Source organism: Myodes glareolus, chromosome 18 (assembly GCF_982192425.1).
Source record: "Myodes glareolus chromosome 18, mMyoGla1.1, whole genome shotgun sequence".
Classification (NCBI taxonomy): domain Eukaryota; kingdom Metazoa; phylum Chordata; class Mammalia; order Rodentia; family Cricetidae; genus Myodes; species Myodes glareolus.
In genome coordinates this window covers 60,288,073-60,306,039 of record NC_142043.1, presented here as the reverse complement: position 1 = coordinate 60,306,039, position 17,967 = coordinate 60,288,073, and the positions used below count along the sequence as shown (strand labels likewise).

Sequence of the window (17,967 nt, the reverse complement as noted above, 5' to 3'; positions counted from 1 at the left end):
AGCCACTTGGAACTTGTCCTGGCTATGAGTAACATTGATCGTCTGTTTTGCGGCCCGGCTTTAGGAACAGTACCCAGTGCTGTACAAGCTTTCCATGGCCCTGGTTAAACAGCGAATCCTAAGCGTCCATAGCATTCTCATACCCAAGAGATTTCATTGCTATACATCCCGAGTTTCTCAAGAAATGTGAAGTTAAAGATAATTGTGAGGGGAGGAATCCAAAGAGGCCATGCAGAGGGCATTGCCCAAGAACCTTCCTCCTGGGTGCCACACCTGCTCCCCACTCCTCCACCTTCTTATTCTGAAATCTACTCCAACCCTTCTGAGTAGTAACTCCAAGGAAAACACTGGCTCCCGCTCACCTCCCTGAGAAGCTTGAGAGTCTCTTCCCCACTTAAAGCCTGGTTAGAAGAGAGAGACTCTGCCAGGCGCTGGTGATACACGCCTTTAATCCCAGAACTTCGTGGGTGGGCAGAGGCAGGTGGATCTCTGTGAGTTCAAGGCCAACCTGGTCTACACAGGGAATTCCAGGACAGCCAGGGATATACAGAGAAACCCTGTCACAAGAAAGAGAGAGAGAGAGAGAGAGAGAGAGAGAGAGAGAGAGAGAGAGGAGACTCCACCTATACTCAAGAGAGTTGTTTCCACAAATAGACAAATAACTGAACGAATTGAATGTCTACTATTAAAAACACAGGATTGCGACAGCTCAGGTTCTGCCCCAGGTTCACCATCAACTAGCTGTGTGATCTCATCTGGTTTGCTTGACCTCCCTGGGTTTCAACAACTCACCTGCAGGAAAAGAATAAGCATGGCATCTTCACTCCAGTCCCAGGGGTACATGGAGGATACAAGAGCCTCTACAACAAAAACTGCCTGGCAAGGGGGCAATCCCAGTAACCCCTAGGAAACATGAGTAATCTCTCGGCATCCAGAAGTCCCCAAGAATGCTGAAAAGCATGGATGCCTTCATCCCTTATATGAAGTACCCTCCTGTGTATTTGATTGCCTGGAAATTACTCACAGTCGATAACGCCCATGGAAAAACTATGTAACTAGCTGCCCACTTGACCAACTGAGGGGTGTTGATAAGGAATAAGCTCTGTATGTGTTCAATATAGAAGTAATTGGGTTACCCGGCAGTAGTGGCACACGCCTTTAATCCCAGCACTCGGGAGGCAGAGGCAGGCGGATATCTGTGAGTTCGAGACTAGCCTGGTTTACAAGAGCTAGTTCCAGGATAGACTTCAAAACTACAGAGAAACCCTGTCTCAAAAGAAGAAGAAGAAGAAGAGGAAGAGGAAGAAGAAGAAGAAGAAGAAGAAGAAGAAGAAGAAGAAGAAGAAGAAGAAGAAGAAGAAGAAGAAGAAGAAGAAGAAGAAGTAGTAATTGGGTTTTTACAAAGAAATTTGTTTTTTTGTTTGTTCGTTTGTTTGTGTGTGTGTGAATACTTGACCTGAATGTACCATGGCCTGGTGCAGGGGATCAAGAAAGCGCATCAGATTCCCCTGGACTGAAATTTACAGCCAGTTGTGAGCCACCATGTGGGTGCCAGGAATCAAACCCAGGTCCTCTGTGACGCCAAGGGTCCACTGTGATTGTCCTCTCCAGGTGCACACACGCAGGTGGCCCAGTGTAGAACGGAGAAGAAATGAAAGAACCTACCCCTACCCTCACGATGATGACTAACCATTTGTTATAGGCGGGTGTCACGGGTACCAGAGCTGTCCCCAGGCCTCAGGCAGGTTCGTGTGCCCTGTGAGTGTGTACCCACACCTGTGGCCCGTACGACGGCTTACCTTCTTCAGAGTCTTTCGAGCTGTTGAACATGTTAGTGGTGGCCAGCCTGGGAGCCACCTCACGGGCATTGATAACTTCAGCTTTCCCTATAAGAAGAAAGATATCGCCAGGCTGGGTTATCCCCAACCCCTCCTGTCAAGGGGGCCCAGTGGTCATTCAGCTATGATGTTCTAGTTCAAGTCACTCTGACTTGAGAGGGGTGGACTGAGTTACCCACCCTTCTCACCCTGGATACTCACGTGTGGTGCTGTTGTAGATGGTGAAGAACAGGCCGCCCCCGATGCCCATACTGTGGGCGTTAATGAGCCCCATACAGAGCAGGCTTGCGATGGCTGAATCCACCACGGAGCCACCTTCTTGTAGTATGTCCCTATAGGCGGTACGTAGGAAGGTGAGAGTCCCAATCTTTCAGGACCACCCTGCCACCCTCTCTGGTCACCCTGCCCAAAGGATGATGAAAGAAGAATGAGCCTACACTACGTCTTTCTGCTTTGAGACAGGATCTCACAATGCGTCACACTCACTATGCAAGCCCAAGCTGGCCTCAAACCTCAGCCTCCCGAGAGGAGAGCTAAGCTGCCGAGTTTAGCTGGCCCAGTTTTTTTTGCTTCCTTGCTTGTTTGCCTATTTTAACTTTTACTGAGACAGGGTTTTATTCTAAGGGCTGAGTTGACAGGTGAAATTTTTGGTTTCTGGGTTTTTGAGACAGGGTTTCTCTGTGTAACGGCCCTGGTTGTCCTGGAACTCACTCTATAGACCAGGCTGGCCTCGAACTCACAGAGATCCACCTGCCTCTGCCTCCCGAGTGCTGGGATTAAAAGGCATGCGTCACCACTGCCCAGTGGCTTTTTTTTTTTTCAGATTTGTTTTATCTTAGAAAGAGAGAGAGGGTGGGAGAGTGAAGATACCCATAGAGGTTAGATCCTTTGGACTGAAGTTACAGGCAGCTGTGAGCTGCCTGATACGGGCGCAGGGGAACTGGAGGCTGGCTCTTTGAAAGAGCAGCGCACACTCTGAATCATTGAACCACCTCTCTAGCTCCAAAGTTGGTTTTTGTTTTGTTTTGTTTTGTTCTTTTGGGAGACAGGCTCTCACTAGGTAGCTCTGGAACTCACTATGTAAACCATGCTGGCCTCAAACTCACAGAGATCCACCTGCCTCTGCCTCCCAAGATTTAATCCTCCCAGGATTAAAGGCGTGTGCTACCATGCCTAGCAAAGTTTTTGTTTTTGAAGATGTAGTTTTTTTCCAAGCAAACAAATATACATGATTTAATTGAAAAAAAGGGAGGCTATTTTTTTATTAATAATATGTTTTTTTCTGTTTATGTCTCTAAATGAGAACTTTTACATATAATGAGAGAAAAGTCTAAAATGGGAGGAGGCTAGAGAGATGGTTTGGTGACTGCTCTTCCAGAGGACCTGCGTTCAATTCTCAACATCTCAGCTCACAGTTGTATGCAATCCAGTTCCAGGGGATCCAATGCCCTCTTCTGGCCCCCAAGGGCACCAGGCATGCAAGCAGTGCATAAGCATACATTCGGGCAAAATGCTTCTACACATCAGTATTTTTAATTTAAAAAAAAAAAAAACCACAATCTAAAACGGGAATGGAATGGCAGCATTTTTCAGAGACAAAACTGAGAAGAGGGGCCCAAGTTGGCTGTGGGAAAATTAATAGCCTGCCTCAGAGCCACATCCCTTTTCCCCTAGGCAGAGGCTACCAAAAGAGTCCAAGGAAAGGCTGGGCAGCTCCCTGTCCATCGGACATTCTTTGTCCAGTTACGGATGGGGAACCCGAGTCTTGTCCAAGCTCACTAGCCACTGTCTTCCAGGATGCCTCGGCCTAGAGCCCGCAGACCTACTTACCGCCCAATCTCTGAACAGCGCTTGGCGTCTGTGGCCACTGCTGCCCTGGAGTACACATGGTCGGGCTTCCTAGATGTGTAGGGCAGCCAGATGCAGAGGGCAATGATGACAAAAACCAGCGCCACGGCCACCAGGCCCAGCACCACGAACCGATTCTTCATGGCTCTGTTGCCCAGGGAGAAGGAGTAGGGTCAGGTCCAGCACCTTGGGAAGTCCTAGACCATCCCCCACAGGGCACAGTCTAAAGTCAAACCTCAGGGACACAGCCCTGTGCCTCCTTGTAGCCTTCTAGAACATGCATGGGCTGTCCAGCCCTCAGACCTTTGGCCAGGCCATTCCTTCTGCTGGAAGCTCTGGATCCCACCTCTGCTATTGCAAACAAATCCTGTTTATTTTCAGAGCTCATCCCTGTATGGACTTCATTCCCAGCACAGATCCCCCCAAGGAGACCCTTCAGACTCTACATGCCTTGGATAACTGCCTACAGAAGCCAAGACGCTACTGCCCTGAGATAAACTCCAAAAAGGAGAGGATTTGCCCCATTCTTTCTGGGTCCCCTACTCTAGCTGAGAGCCTGGCCCTGACCACGGACCCCTAGAGAGGCCTTCCAAGGAGACCCAACAGTGCCCTGAAGTAAGTAGACTAGCTCCACAGGTCAGGACTTACCGTCCAGTAGGAGCGCCACACCTTCCCTGGGGAGGCGGATCCTGAAAAACAGCTGTGTAGACTGGCGAGCACTCCTCAACACACTACACACACCTATGGTCAGTCTTCCCCGAGACTGCTGGAGCAGGCCACCTCCTTGGACTCCTGAAAGTCACAAAGTTATACCTGAAATGGGCCCAGCACTTCCTGGAGTGCCCAATGTGATGATCTCCTTCTGCCTCTAGCTGGTTCTCTGCCTCCCATTGAACCCTGCAGCCAAAGAGACCTCCAGCTGCTTGCTTGTACGCATGACTTCGCTCAAGCGCTACCCCGGGAAGGGGTCACCGAACAGGGCAGGGAGGTGCCTGGGCATTCATGTGTAAGCCCAGGATTTGGAAGTAAGAGCGGCACGTGAACAAAGAGATCCAAGGGTCCAGGCCCTTCCCGAGGCTGAAGCTGGTATTCACCTGCTGTGGGGCTCTTCACTCCCTCGAGCACAGAGTGTTTTGAAATGAGAACATGTGTGAACTGTTAAACTGAACGTAATGGCTAACACCTGTAACGCTAGCACTCTGGAAGCAGAAGCAGAAGAATTGCTGGGGATTTGAGCTCAGCATAGGTTATCTAGTGAGTTTTAGGCTAGCCTGTGCTACAGCATGAGATATTATCCCCCCAAAAAGCGGGGTGTTGGGAGAGGGCTGAAGGGATGGCTCAGTGATTAAGAGCACTCACTGGCTCCTCTTCCAGAAAACCTGGGTTCCACTCCCAGCTACCACAGGGCAGTTGACTCTGATGCCCTCTTTAGGTCTCTGTGGGTACCAGGCATGCTGATAGTACAAAGACAAACACGCATGCAAAACACTCATGCGCAGAGACAGAGACCCACATTGGAGCACTGGACTGAGCCCCCAAGGTCTAAATGAGGAGCAGAAGGAGGGAGAACATGAACAAGAAAGGCAGGACCGTGAGGAGTGCGTTCACCCACTGATACAAGGGGACTGATCTAATGAGAGTTCACCAAGGCCAGTTGGACTGGGACTGAACGAGCACGTGATCCAACCAGATTCTCTGTATGTGGCCAGATTCTCTGAATGTGGATGGCATGGGGACTTTCTGAGAAGTCATTGACAATGGCACTGGGACTTGTTTCCTCTGCATATACTGGATTTTGGGGATCCAGTCTGTTTGGATACTCACCTTCCTGGACCTGGAGGGAGAGGGGAGGAACTTGAACTTCCCACGGGGCAGGAAACCCTGACTGCTCTGGGGGATGGAGAGGGAGGAGGAGAGGGAGTGGGGGGAGTGGGAGGGTGTTGGGAGGAGGGGCGGAAATGGAAACTTTTATAAATTAATAAACTTTTATAAATAAAAAAACACTCATGCGCAGAAAACAAAGTAAATAAATCTTAAAAATAATTGGTGTGCCTCCTAGTTGACTATTTCCCCTGGGGATTTCCTTCCAGACACACAGAGAAGGCAAGTCCCAGCCTTACTCTGAGGCTAGGGGTAGGAAGGTAAACCCACAAGAAGAAGAAATGCATTGACAAAGGTACGGGGTGCCCTTCTCCCAGACTCCATTTCCTCCAAAGGGTGGCATCTACCGGAGAGCCTTTGCATGAAGTCCTGGGCTACCTCCCAATCTGGATCTCTCTCTCTCTCTTTCTCTCTATCCTTTTTTTTTTCGTCCCCGAGTTCAGAATCAGACAGGGTATCCCATGGTCTAGGGATGGAGTTCTTGCCCTGTCCCCATAACTGAGAAGAAAAATTACCAAGTCCATAATAGGAGAGCTCCTGCCCTCCTCCCCTGTTCTTCCACACATACACACACACACACTTGGAGGGTTGAGTGGCGGGTGGTGTAAAAGGATTTGATGCCTCATCTTATATGGGAAAGCAGATTTACAACTCTTGAGACAGAGGGGAGAACTGAGCCCCGGGCAGAGGGGATGCCACTTATGTCCCCAGTACCGTCCCTTGCAGCTCTCCCTGCCTGAATCCAGGCATGGATCTGACCTGAGGTCATAGTCTCATTCCTACAATTCCTCTGGCCAGCTTGGTCCTCCAGAGGCAGCTGGGGGGTTCCTCCTATCCATCATGGCAACCAGGCCCTGTCCCTGTTGTCCACGGGACAGTCTAAGCCCTTCTCTAGACCTGCTAGCTTTCTGGGCACATACCCTGAGCTCTGGGGTGAGCCTAGGTCAGGGTCGAGGGTTCATGATGAGAAAGCCACATTGGGGGTTTCAAGGGGTCTTAGGAGCCAGGCCAGTAACATGTGGCATCATTCACTGCTGGTACAGAACACTCCCATCTGTGCAGTATGGTAGGGAACAGCCATGGCCAGTGCTCTACTCCGTGACCTCATGCAGCTCTGATCTAAGTGGGGCATCTTGGGCTTCTTTTCTCCCAGGTTTGAAGCTGTAAACTAAAAGTAGTCTCAGGGTCCCGAGGTGAGCCTTCTGTGACTACATTATTACATGCTTCGCCCTTCCGTGTCCACCCACCCATCCCTCTGTCCACTGAACAGCCCTAGAAGGGCACCCGGCAGGATTCCCCCTTCCAAAGAGTCTGGGGAAGGAAGTGGGCAGCCTTGACCCCTGACCCTGTCCCTTCCTCCTGGGACAGTGTGACAGGGAAGGCTGGCCCTGCCTCCTGTAAGCAGATGTCCCAGTCCAAGCGGAAGACACCCTGCTGGAAGCCTGGGCTTTTATTTCCCACCCCTCCACCCCAAGTTTTCTCAAAGATCCACTAAAGGAATGTGGAAGGCCAAAAGCCCCGGCTCTACCCAAATCAGTGTTGGGAGGGAAACTGAGGCACTGCTCCTCAAACCCAGAACCCTCCCTCTCTGTAACTCTGCTGGATTTCCCAGAGGCCCTGGAGGCAATGGGGACCCAAAAGAGAGATCCTCCTTCCTTAGAGGATGGTTCTGAGATGGGAAGGAAGAGGTAAAAGGCTCCACCCAGGACATCTTGGCCACAGAACTGACTGCTCTCCCACCCCCAGAAGCAGCCAGAGCCATGCCTGTCAGCCTTGCAGAACAGCTCAGTGCCCCCAACCCAGACTTGATATCAGGATCTGAGGTTGGGCATCTCCTCAGAGCAGAGGTAGGAAAGGGTCACTAGTAGCCCCGGACCCATGTGCTTACCGAATCCCAAGGGTCAAGAGGTCAGCTAAGGGGTGCCCAGCATCCAGGAAGGGCAGCTGGCGGCTTCTGAGTGGGGTGTGGAGTAGGGAGTCCTCTGTAAGAGGTCCAGCCAGGCCGGGAGAATGGTCAATACTGATGTCAGGGCAGCAAGGAGGTGCAGCTCAGGCTTGTCACCAGGTGACTAAAGTTCACACAGCCCCAGGAGGGCCCTGGGCGGGGAGGTGGGAGGTGCTAGAGCCTGGGAAAGGGGCTCCCCTTTCTCGGATTTGGTTCCCTCCAAAGGGCAGAGGCCACCAGTGAGCCCTTTCAGTGAGCCCGTTAAGTCCCTTTGCGATTGTAGGGACAGACACGATGTCCTTGAAATGTTCCCGAGGCAGTGGACTAGGGGTGCCCCCTGGCACTAGACCATAGCCCAGATCTATGGTCTTGCTGTACTTTACTGGTCAGTGACAGAGGTGTGTTCCTGGAACAGCGCCTAAGGCCTCAGCGTCCAGACCGGTTCAACTACCAATCAAGGAACATTAGCTTTACAGGCTCAATCAATGACAGGAACAACCTAGAAAGAAGGCCCAGAGAAGGCCCGACCTGTTCTACAGTCACACAACCCGGAGGGCAATCCTGCCACTGATTCCTGCCCCAAATTGCTGCACGTCCCTGACAAGCTCGCCAATGAAGTTCCAACTAGACACAATTGTAGGTCTCCCTCAAGGGCATCCTAATCCCTTCTGGTCCTCATTGGCCAAGAGGAACAGTTCCCTGACTCCAGCACTCAGTGTGGTGGACTCCCTATATCCATTAGTATACAAACCTCACATGCCTAGAGATGCTGATGGCTGCCAAGCTGCCCTTCCAGAACCCCCCACATCACACACATGCATCCTGTACACATACATACCACACACATGTACACATATGCACACACACTAATACACACACACATACATCACACACCAGCACACACACATCACACATCCACCCCGAGCTGAATCTAGGCCGAGTAAAGCAGATTCCCAAGACGCAGCAGAGAAGTAGGTGCAAGAAAGACAGACCAACAGCCAGACCGGAAAGTCTCTGCTAATCTTGCTGGTCCACTGGAGTCTGTGGGCGGCTATGAAGTCTCAAGGCCACAGGAGTCAAACATACCCACCCACAAGAAATGAAGTTTAATAGTGGCGCATGCCTTTAACCTCAGCACGGGGGAGGGGGGTTGAGGGGGGCAGAGTCAGACTGGTCTTTGTGAGTTCATGGTCAGCCAGAGCTATGCAGGGAGATGTCTCAAAAAGAAAGAAAGAAAAGAAAAGAAACCGAAGTTTAACCGAAAGCAATTTGCCTGGGAGGTCTGCAGATCACACATGGGCCAGGACACCCCATTCTACTCTGTATGTTTATAAGGACATCTGGGTACAAGAACACAGATCTCCTTGGCCTCCCAGGCCTGCCTGTACTCTGACTAGACACTTACTTCTCCCAAATCTAAAGTTGGGATCTGCCTGAAGTTTGCTGCCCAAACTGGTGTGGACAGCAGAGGATCAGAAAACACACTTACAATCCCCTTACACACACATCTATACCCCCTTACACACATGCCTATATCCCATTACACACACCTATACCCCTTACACACACCTATACCCCTTACACACACACACACACATGCACACACACACGCACGCACACACCTATACTCTTCCAATGACTTGAAAAGTACTGCTTTCTGGGAACCTGATGAAAGAGCTTAAACCGCCTAGGCACAGACCTAGAGGTGACAGAGTAAATGATTCATTGCACAATGGTCCCTGCCCTACCCCCAACCCAAGCCCAGAGAGGGGCAGGCAGGACTGGAGGGCGCTGTGCCTGTGGAAGGCTGACCATCATTCCTGCCCAGACTGTCAGCCCTTCCTGGGTCTCAGCTACTTCACTCTTAATCCCAAATCCGCTTCCGGAGAACCAGGGCCCAAAATCTTTTTCTGAGGAGTCTGCAACCCCACCCTGAAACCCTTAACAACCACCCTATTACACTTGCAGAAGAATGAGAGGAAAGCCTGGGCAGGCCCCCTCAATCCCGACTGTCAGGTAAGAAATAGGGCTCTGCCTACCTGTGTGAACCCACTGGGACCAGGGCACGGAAGCCTGCTGCCCCGTTATCCAGAAGTGTGGTACACTCCTGCTGCGCAGGTGGCTGCAGGGAGGTTCTGAGGGGATCACCAGAGCCCCCAGAGTGGCGTGGTAGAGCCAGGGGACAGAACCAAGTCTTCATACATTCTTGGGGGGTCCCCAAGTCTATTTTGCCCCACCTACGATGTCCAGCAGTTCAGGGAGAGTGAGTAGGGCTTTGTGGGGGTCACACGGCAGCTGTGGCACAGCCAGACATGTGCTGCGTTCACTGTCGGTTCCACACGGTCCCACAGCAGCGGAAGACTAAGTCCCCATCCCCAGCTGTGACCCAGCTCCTCCCTTCCCTCCCCCAGCTGGCCTGGGTTGGGAGGAGGTTTTAAAGGTACAGGAGCTACTCCAGGTAGAGAGAGGGTTGGCTCCAAATCTAATCCCTGAGGCCATGTGACCTGAACCGGCTGTGGACAGCTCAGAACCTGGGAGGCTCCCAAGGAGAAATCTGAGCCCGAAGGGACAGGTAAACCTTAAAGAAGAGGAGGTACAGCTGTGGCTTCCGTGTGCAAGTAGGGGTCACATAGAGCTGGGGTGCAGCCAGATGCCCTAACTAGTAGAAGTTATGACTGAAGTCCTCTGAGGCCCTGCCAGATCTAAGGAGTCTTACCAGAAGGAGGCTGGCCCTCTGGACCATCTGAGCCCCTGAGCGGGGAAGGGGCTGCTACTCCAAGTATTTTGGTTAACAGGATTGAAGGAAGTCTCGCCACCCAAGAGTCTTTCCTAATCCCTCAATTTTCTAGATAAAGGCAATCTGGCCAATGGGGGGGGGGGGAGCACTTGGCAGGGGAAGTGAGGGACGGTACATTTTAGCCCTCATAATCTCTCATTGAATGAGATGGGGTTCGTTTCCAACAGAAGGGGAAATCCCAAACCTCTAGGCCCTGGGATCTAGTTTACCCTCATTCAGCCAACTCCCTCCATGTCCCTCTGAACTCTTCTTAGAGGCCCCCAACCTGCTTGGGAATAACCCAGTGCTCTCTGGGTCTACACAAGGGCTTGGTAGATAACGATGCTTCCCGCTGAGCCTGACAATGGGAGACAATAGGAATTCCACAGTCCTGCAGCAAAGGAGAGAATGGACTTCTGGAAGCTGTTCTCTAGTCACCACAAGCACTCTGTATAATGTATAACACACACACACACACACACACACACACACTAAATTGACAAATGTTGGGGCTGAAAAAATGGCTCATCTTAAGAGCACTGATGGGCTGGAGAGATGGCTCAGTGGTTAAGAGCATTGCCTGCTCTTCCAAAGGTCCTGAGTTCAATTCCTGGCAACCACATGGTGGCTCACAACCATCTGTAGTGAGGTCTGGTGCCCTCTTCTGGCCTGCAGACATACAGACAGACAGAATATTGTATACATAATAGATAGATAGATATAGATATAGATGATATAGATATATAACACTGACTACCCTCTCTTCTGAGGACCCAAGTTTGATTCCCAGCACTAACATGGTGGCTCACAACCATCTCTAACTCCAGTCCCAGGGGACTCTGACGCCCTCTTTGACTTCCTTGGGCACTTACACGTATGTGGTACATAGACATACACATGGGCAAAATACACACACACACACACACACACAAATAAAACTTACAATATTTTTATTATTATGTATACATGTGTATGTCTGTGTATGAGAAAGTCAGAGGGGTGTCAGGTCCCCTGAAGCTGGAGTTACAAGGCAGTGTGAGCTGCCTGTTGTGGGTGTTGGGAATTGAATTTGAATCCTTAGCAAGAACAGTATGTGCTCTTAACCACTAAGATGTCTTTTTAGCTACAAAATAATAAAATAAAATAAATTTAAAAGATTTTAAAACAAGCAAGCAAACGAACAGAAAAACCCTGGGACTGGAGAGATAGTTCCATGGTTAAGACAGAGGCTGCTCTTCCAGAGGACCCAGGTTTGATTCCCATCACCCACATGGTGACCCCATACCTGTAACTCTAGTTCCAGAGGATCTGACTCTCTCTCTATTCTGGTCTCTAGGAGCACCAGGCACACAAGCTGTCCATAGGCACACATGCAAGCAAAGTACCATACACAGGAAATAAAATTAAAAAAACAAACCAAGTGTGCTTTTAGCCAGGTAGGGAGGCCGGGGCTTCGGAGGGACGGACACTGGGATGGAGTCCCCAGAAAATGATCAGGGCTAGGGTTGAGACTGGATTGACACAGGAGGAAACCCATGAGTCTGGAGGCGGACTTGGAGTCTTTCTGCAGAGGCTCCGTGGATGGTGTGGAGACTCTTGACCTCCCGTACCCCCACACTGAACTCTAAGGTGTCAGGGCCAGAAAAAGGAGCATTTAAGCCTACAAACCTAGACCTTGGAAGCCAGGCCAGTCTGGACTTTGAGAGCCCGGGGAGGTTGGTGAATATATCACCATGCTGGGTAACCCATTAACCCCGGCTTGCTCATTAAGACCCTTGTGGGTGCCTCTTTACTCCTTGGCTAGTTCTAGGGAACTGACTGGGTAGAGGGCAGCCATGAGAAGGGAGTGTTGGTGGGGGCACGGGTGAGGGCTAGCTGACCTGTGCTCTTGGTGTACTGACCCCAGCAGGAGGTTTTGTATGTCAGGGTCGCCTGCGGGTGTCACGCCACCATTCCCGTGCCTTTCATCCTAAAATTATTCCTTCTGTGCTGGTACCATCAGTCCACACCTCAGGGGCCTTGGCCAGACTGGAGACTTTGGAACACAGGTAGGGGGAGACTCAGGAGTTACTCCAGTTCCCCTGGGCAGTCTCCGTTTACATTCTCCAGAGAACATTCTAGAGAACTGGGTTCAAAGTGGCCCCCTCAAGGCACATCCTGTTTCAAAAGGAACATCCTGTTTCCAAAGGAACCCCATCTGAGAAAACCATGTACAGTAACTTGTGTTGTCAGTACAGGAAATCAAATGTTGGGGTTGCAGTTCAGTAGCTGGGGAGGGGTTCTGCCCATGGCCATTCAGCGGTACAGGAACCTATCAAGGAAAGGTTATGCCAACCACTTCCTGAAACTGGCATCTCACTGCAGCCTCCAACCACACCCCACGTCACTGTTAGGTCCAGAAGGCTGACCACACCTGAATGCCAGGAAGCTCTGGGCAGGTAGTGAGCCCCCGGTGGGTAAGGGTTATTATTACGGCTGAGGTCAATAGTCTAAGCAGCAAACTCAGTGTGAGTAAGCAAAATGGGTGGATCCAGATGTAAGCAGCACTTCCTCACACTCTCGAACTCCTGGGACAGGATCGCCCTCTGCGCCCTGGAAGCCGAGAACCCTGATACCATCTGGGACATTTTATGACCCCACTTAGTAAACTGATGGAATGAAACTGGCTTCAGGCCTCAAACATCTTAACAACTTAATTAACTTTAGGATCATCACAGAATCTGAAAGTCTGACTTTTCAGCACCCTAGAAATGTCAGCTTGCACATCCGCCCCGCTGGGGAGCTCATCATCTCCGAGAGTGGTTGGCGAGTTCTCTCCAGAGTCAAGTCCTAGCTTGTCTCTCATGATACCTTCTACAGGCTACAAGAGTCAGCTCATTTTGGATGGGTCTGGTTGCAGACCCTTCTTATCATCTGAGGCCACAGATCAGAGAGGCCGGGACACCTGTGCCCTATGGCTACCTGGCTATAACCTCTCAGAACCACACAGACCACACTGGCTGGATGGAGGAGTCCTCAAACGGGCTCCTGTCATCCCACAGGTTGAGGAGGCAAGCTTCTGTGCTCCCCTCCCCAAGCCTGGCTTTTTGGTACCACCCAGCACTCACCTTTGATGTGAGTGGAACCTGAGCCAAGTGTGTGGTGCTCCAGAACTGTCAGCTTGTTAATGCATTCAGCAGCAGTAGCGGCCTGGCACCTGATAGATCAAGTTCAATTCCAAATTCCAAGGGTAGAACCACAGAGACATGGGTCCTCAAGTCTCCCTGTTTCAAACCTGACCTCACTGAGAGCTAGTATGGGGACCTGGGAAGCCTTTTTCCCTTGCTGGCCTCAGTTTCCCCTCCAGAGAGGATAGAAAACTAGAAGAGTCAATGAGACAGACTTCAGAAGACTCGGGAACTCTCCAAAGCCTCAGTCTTGGCCTGGCTGTGGTACTCAGATCTGAAGTCACTTCTGTTCTGCCTGATGAACAGTTCAGACGCAAGACACAGAGTGCCCCCTTGGGTTGTCCCACCCTCCCTGCTCAGGTGGCATTTATTGTATCACCTGGTAATTTTCTGTGGCGTCTGGAATCTCCAGGGAGTTGGGAGAGAAGCCCTGTCCTATCCAGGTCCTGGTGCTCCCATCCCTTGCCATAGTCTGCCGGAAAACCAAGTCAATTCTGTCCCACCGTCTCCTGGACCAGGAGCCAGGCACTTGTGTTCCCCAGCAATCCCCTGTGACTTTCCTGGTACCCAAACTGCCCCACACTTTCCATACAGACCATGCTCAGCTTACCCAGGTTCCCAGAGCTCCCTTCCTGGGCGGCAGTTTCTCTGCCTCTCTTACCTCTTGGATGCTGAGCTATTATTATATATTATTCCTACAGAATCCAAGTCTGAGCCGTGGGCTGGGTCAGATGCCCAAGGTCAACACGCCTAAACCTGAGCAAGCAACTGCCCTCCTCAGACCTTTACCAGCCACAAAAGCCAGAGTCCAGCCCCTCAGAGGCCTTCACTGGTCCCTTCCAATTGGAGCTATCTGTGACCTCCTCCAAGCCACACCTAATACCCTCCCCCGAACCCTCCCCTATGGGCCACTCCTATCACCTGGTGACACCCAGTCATAGGTTGTAATGTTGCTGTCTCTCTAATGGAACTTCAGGGCTGTTCAACATGTAAATTAGAACTTTCCTCTCCCACTGGAAAACCCTTCAAAGGCCCCCTTTGCCCTGCAGAGAAATTCTTGCTTTGCTGGTGCCTGCCCTGCCTTCTCTCTGCACTCAATGCTCCTGCCAGGTCATTTTACAGGCTACTATCTTGGCCCATTCTTCCTGCATAGCCCCTACCTCAACACCACCTTCCCCCATTTTTATTTTCACTCAGCTCTGTGGGCAAGCTGCCACTCCTGCTTCCTCTGCCATAGTCTGGGCAGCATTCACAACACCCCTCCATCGCTCTGGAAGGGACTGACACTAGCTGAGGGGTGGATGGGTGGGCTCATTGTAAAGCTGTTAAGAGGCACTAGCTAGGTGTGGCTCAGAGGTAGAAGGATGGCCAAGCATGCAAAAGACCCTGGGCTCAACTCTCAGCACCAAAAGAAGAAAGAGTGCTACAGAGGATTAATTACTTAGAAAACAAAAGCACACTTACGCAGCACTGCACCATGCCTGCTCCTTTACTCAAGTCTCTAATCTTAAAATGCCTTTGTCATTTCACAGACAAGAAAACTGGGGTTTCTGGAGGTTTCTGTGGCATGTTCTTTTCCTCGCCACCAAGTTCATCCCCACCAGGGAGCTCAGGGTATGCCCTTATTTAGAAACAGAGTCTTCACAAGGTAATTGGTTAAGATGAGATCATATTGGATTCAGGTAGGCCCTAAATGCAGTAATTAGTGGTCTTACAAAGATGGCCGTTTGAGCAGCTGCACGGGGAAGAGAGCCCTGTTTAGACGGAAGCGGAGGTCGGACAAGAACAAGCCACACAGCCGCAAGGACTGCCAGACAGCTCAGGAGAGGAGGCAAAGAGGGATCTGGCCCCATAGTCTTCAAGAGGGCACGACTCTGCTCACATTTGGATTCCAGCCTTCCAGTCCCAGAACTTGGCTGCTTTAAGCCACTGAACTTGGTGCAATTGGTTGTAGCAACCGCAGGAAAGTAATATTCCGCCCTGCGCTGTATACGGCTACGCTCTCAGCAAAGAGCCGCCAGGGAATTTGAATCAGACATTGCCCCCTTTACCTCTGTGGCAGTTCCTGCTGAAGGCAGAGAACCCATTCCGGATAGCGTAAGCTCAGGGAAACTGTCTCCTGCTTCCCAGTGAAGGTAAGAGACCATTCTGTGATCAGTTGTGGTGGCTCAGATCTGTGATCCCAGTACTTTGGAGGTGGACAGAGGAAGGTCAGGAGTTCAAGGCCATCCTCAGTTGATGTGACTGAGAGCAGCCTAGGCTAGTGAAACTCAAAACCAAACAAAGATAGTGTCCTTTATTGTGGTTACCAGGAAGTTCAGCTCAGGATGCTATGATTTCTTGCTGAGATAACAGCCTAGAGTTGGTGTGTTCTCTCTCTCTCTCTCTCTCTCTCTCTCTCTCTCTCTCTCTCTCTCTCTCTCTGTGTGTGTGTGTGTGTGTGTGTGTACTTGTGTTTTCTCATTGGGTGGATGGAAAAAGAGCCCAAAGGTGGAGCTGGTTCAGTTCCATGCCCTTCTGTAGCCCTCCACCCTACTTGCTGGGTCACCCAGACCTTGGGTTCCTGTCTACGCCCAGTGGGTTACCACAGGTGTAGTTAAGGGCTTACAGCAACCATGGTGTAACTGTTGCCAATACTTATCTTCAGGCAGTTCCCACTTAGAGCCACATACATCCTCATCAAGGCCTGGAGTCTGACGGTGTCCTCCTCCTCAGACTTACCACCTCACATTTTTTTTTTTAAGGTACCTGGAGGGACAGCCATGGGTGCTGGGAACCGAACTCTTATATTTTTGGTTGTGAGACTAGCCTTTAACAGCTGAGCCATCCCTCCAGGCCCACCTCACATTTTTTAATACCCCAATGGACTTTGTAAGGGTGGCAACATCGCCCTAAAGGACCCTAGGTCAAACCCCTACGCCCTACATCATTCCAAGCGACGGAGATGGCAGCATTAGTTAGTCTGCCTCACCATGAGATTTCCACAAACCTGCTGCCCAAGACAACTCTAGAAGAGAGAGCCAGCAGCCTTTAGTTCAGTAAACATGGAGACTGGCAACATCCCCACTCTGGAGGGGACAGCTCCGTCTATGGGGGCTCTTGTCTAAGTCAGAGTAAGCCAAAAACAGTGCCCAAGAGACAACTCACTAGACACCCAGAGGGCAGGCAAAGGAAAGCACACCCTGGCATCCGGGGCCAGATACCAAACTTCCTCTTTTCCTGGAAAAAGTTCTTTAGGAATCTCTCAGCTAGGGAGGGTCATAGAGGAGGGGTTGGGGGGCAATTCTCTACCTGCCACAGGACTAAGGCACTACCCAGTATTCCTTCCTAACGTGGTACTCAACCCTCCTTCCTTTCTCCTCCCCGCTGGCTCCCACCTTCGTCTCTCATACTCCAAGGTATGATACTTAGCCCTGGCTGAGCCTCCGGAAACAACGTGGTCAGGATCTGGGAGGCGTCCAAGTTTGTCTCCGGCGGGGAGGAAGAGAGAGGGAGAGAGCTTACCTGGCCCCCAGATCTGGGCAAGGAGTCTAGGAAGTCCCTGGGACACTTGGGCTGCTGGTCCAAGCCCTGGCTTTTACACACTGTCAATTCAGCAACAGCCTTGGCTCTAGGGGAGGGCAGGCTGGGTAGTCGTGCAGGTTTGCCAGGGAGGAAACCTGTCGTGCCAAGGTGGCCCTAGGACAATACTGCTTCAGAGGAGGGGATGGGAGGCTGCTGGGGAAGAGGGAACCCAGGAGTTAGTAAAAGAGGTGACCGGGTGTCAGCAAGTGGTCAAGTAACTCCCATTCTGCTGACTTCTGGCTTGTCTTTGGGGTCTCCCACCCCCACCTCCAGTTTCTGGTCAAGCAATGCTTGACCCAAAGGAAGGAAGGATCCTGGCAGGCATCCCTTACTAAATGCCCTGGAATGGGTCTCCCTGCACTTGTTTCAACTAGGCTTGCACACTTGCCCAGCCGGGCATCCCAGACTCAGGCTGGACACGTTCTTTAATTAGGGGTGGGGGCGGAGGCTAGAATGCAGAGCCATAAATGCCCCCTCCTACGTATAAATAATCTGAGACGCTAAGAACTGGGTCTAGGTAGGGCTGCCAGGCTTCCAACAGGGTCTATTAAGGAAAGCCCCTCTAGAACTAGAGCCAGGGACCCCCTGCATGCACCACCATCCCCTTTTGTTAGGCAGAAAAAAGTAGAACTAGGAACATATAACAGGGCCTAGAGCTGGGCTTAGCCCTGTTCATCGCTCAGGCATGAGGGTCAGAGGAAGCCGACTATGCTCAACCAGCCCAGGCCTGTCTCTGTCCCCCTCGAAGCAGGAAATATCTTTCGAGATTTGCCAAGGCTGGTAACATCCATACTGCGTGGACAAGACTAATACACTTGCTCGCAGGGGCGATTTCTGAAGGCGGGTGCTGGGATTGCCTAAAGCACCCTCACCCGCCTCAAGCACTTTTTGTACAGTCGGCCGACCATTCCCCCAGTCAGTTAGCACTGGGGCCACATGATTGAGAGG

The 17,967-nt window shown here is 51.2% G+C and overlaps 1 protein-coding gene across 7 annotated transcripts in view; it reads right to left on the bottom strand.

The window, feature by feature from the left end:
* The window catches only part of Ggt1 (gamma-glutamyltransferase 1), a 39,255-nt gene that overhangs the window by 12,227 nt on the left and 9,061 nt on the right, over positions 1 to 17,967 (bottom strand). Inside the window, exons 1-6 of one of the 7 annotated variants that reach the window (XM_048451488.3) lie at positions 14,117 to 14,180; positions 13,396 to 13,484; positions 4,335 to 4,478; positions 3,669 to 3,833; positions 2,040 to 2,170; positions 1,800 to 1,886 (exon numbers count right to left, since the gene is read on the bottom strand). In XM_048451488.3, the coding sequence (XP_048307445.2) occupies positions 1,800 to 1,886; positions 2,040 to 2,170; positions 3,669 to 3,829 (379 nt within the window). In that variant the 5' untranslated portion in view covers positions 3,830 to 3,833; positions 4,335 to 4,478; positions 13,396 to 13,484; positions 14,117 to 14,180. Of the gene's footprint in view, positions 1 to 1,799; positions 1,887 to 2,039; positions 2,171 to 3,668; positions 3,834 to 4,334; positions 4,479 to 7,455; positions 7,627 to 9,551; positions 9,875 to 13,395; positions 13,485 to 14,065; positions 14,264 to 17,967 lie in introns of those variants that run through there. The other 6 variants (XM_048451487.3, XM_085679761.2, XM_048451486.3 and 3 more) reach the window with 6 other exon arrangements.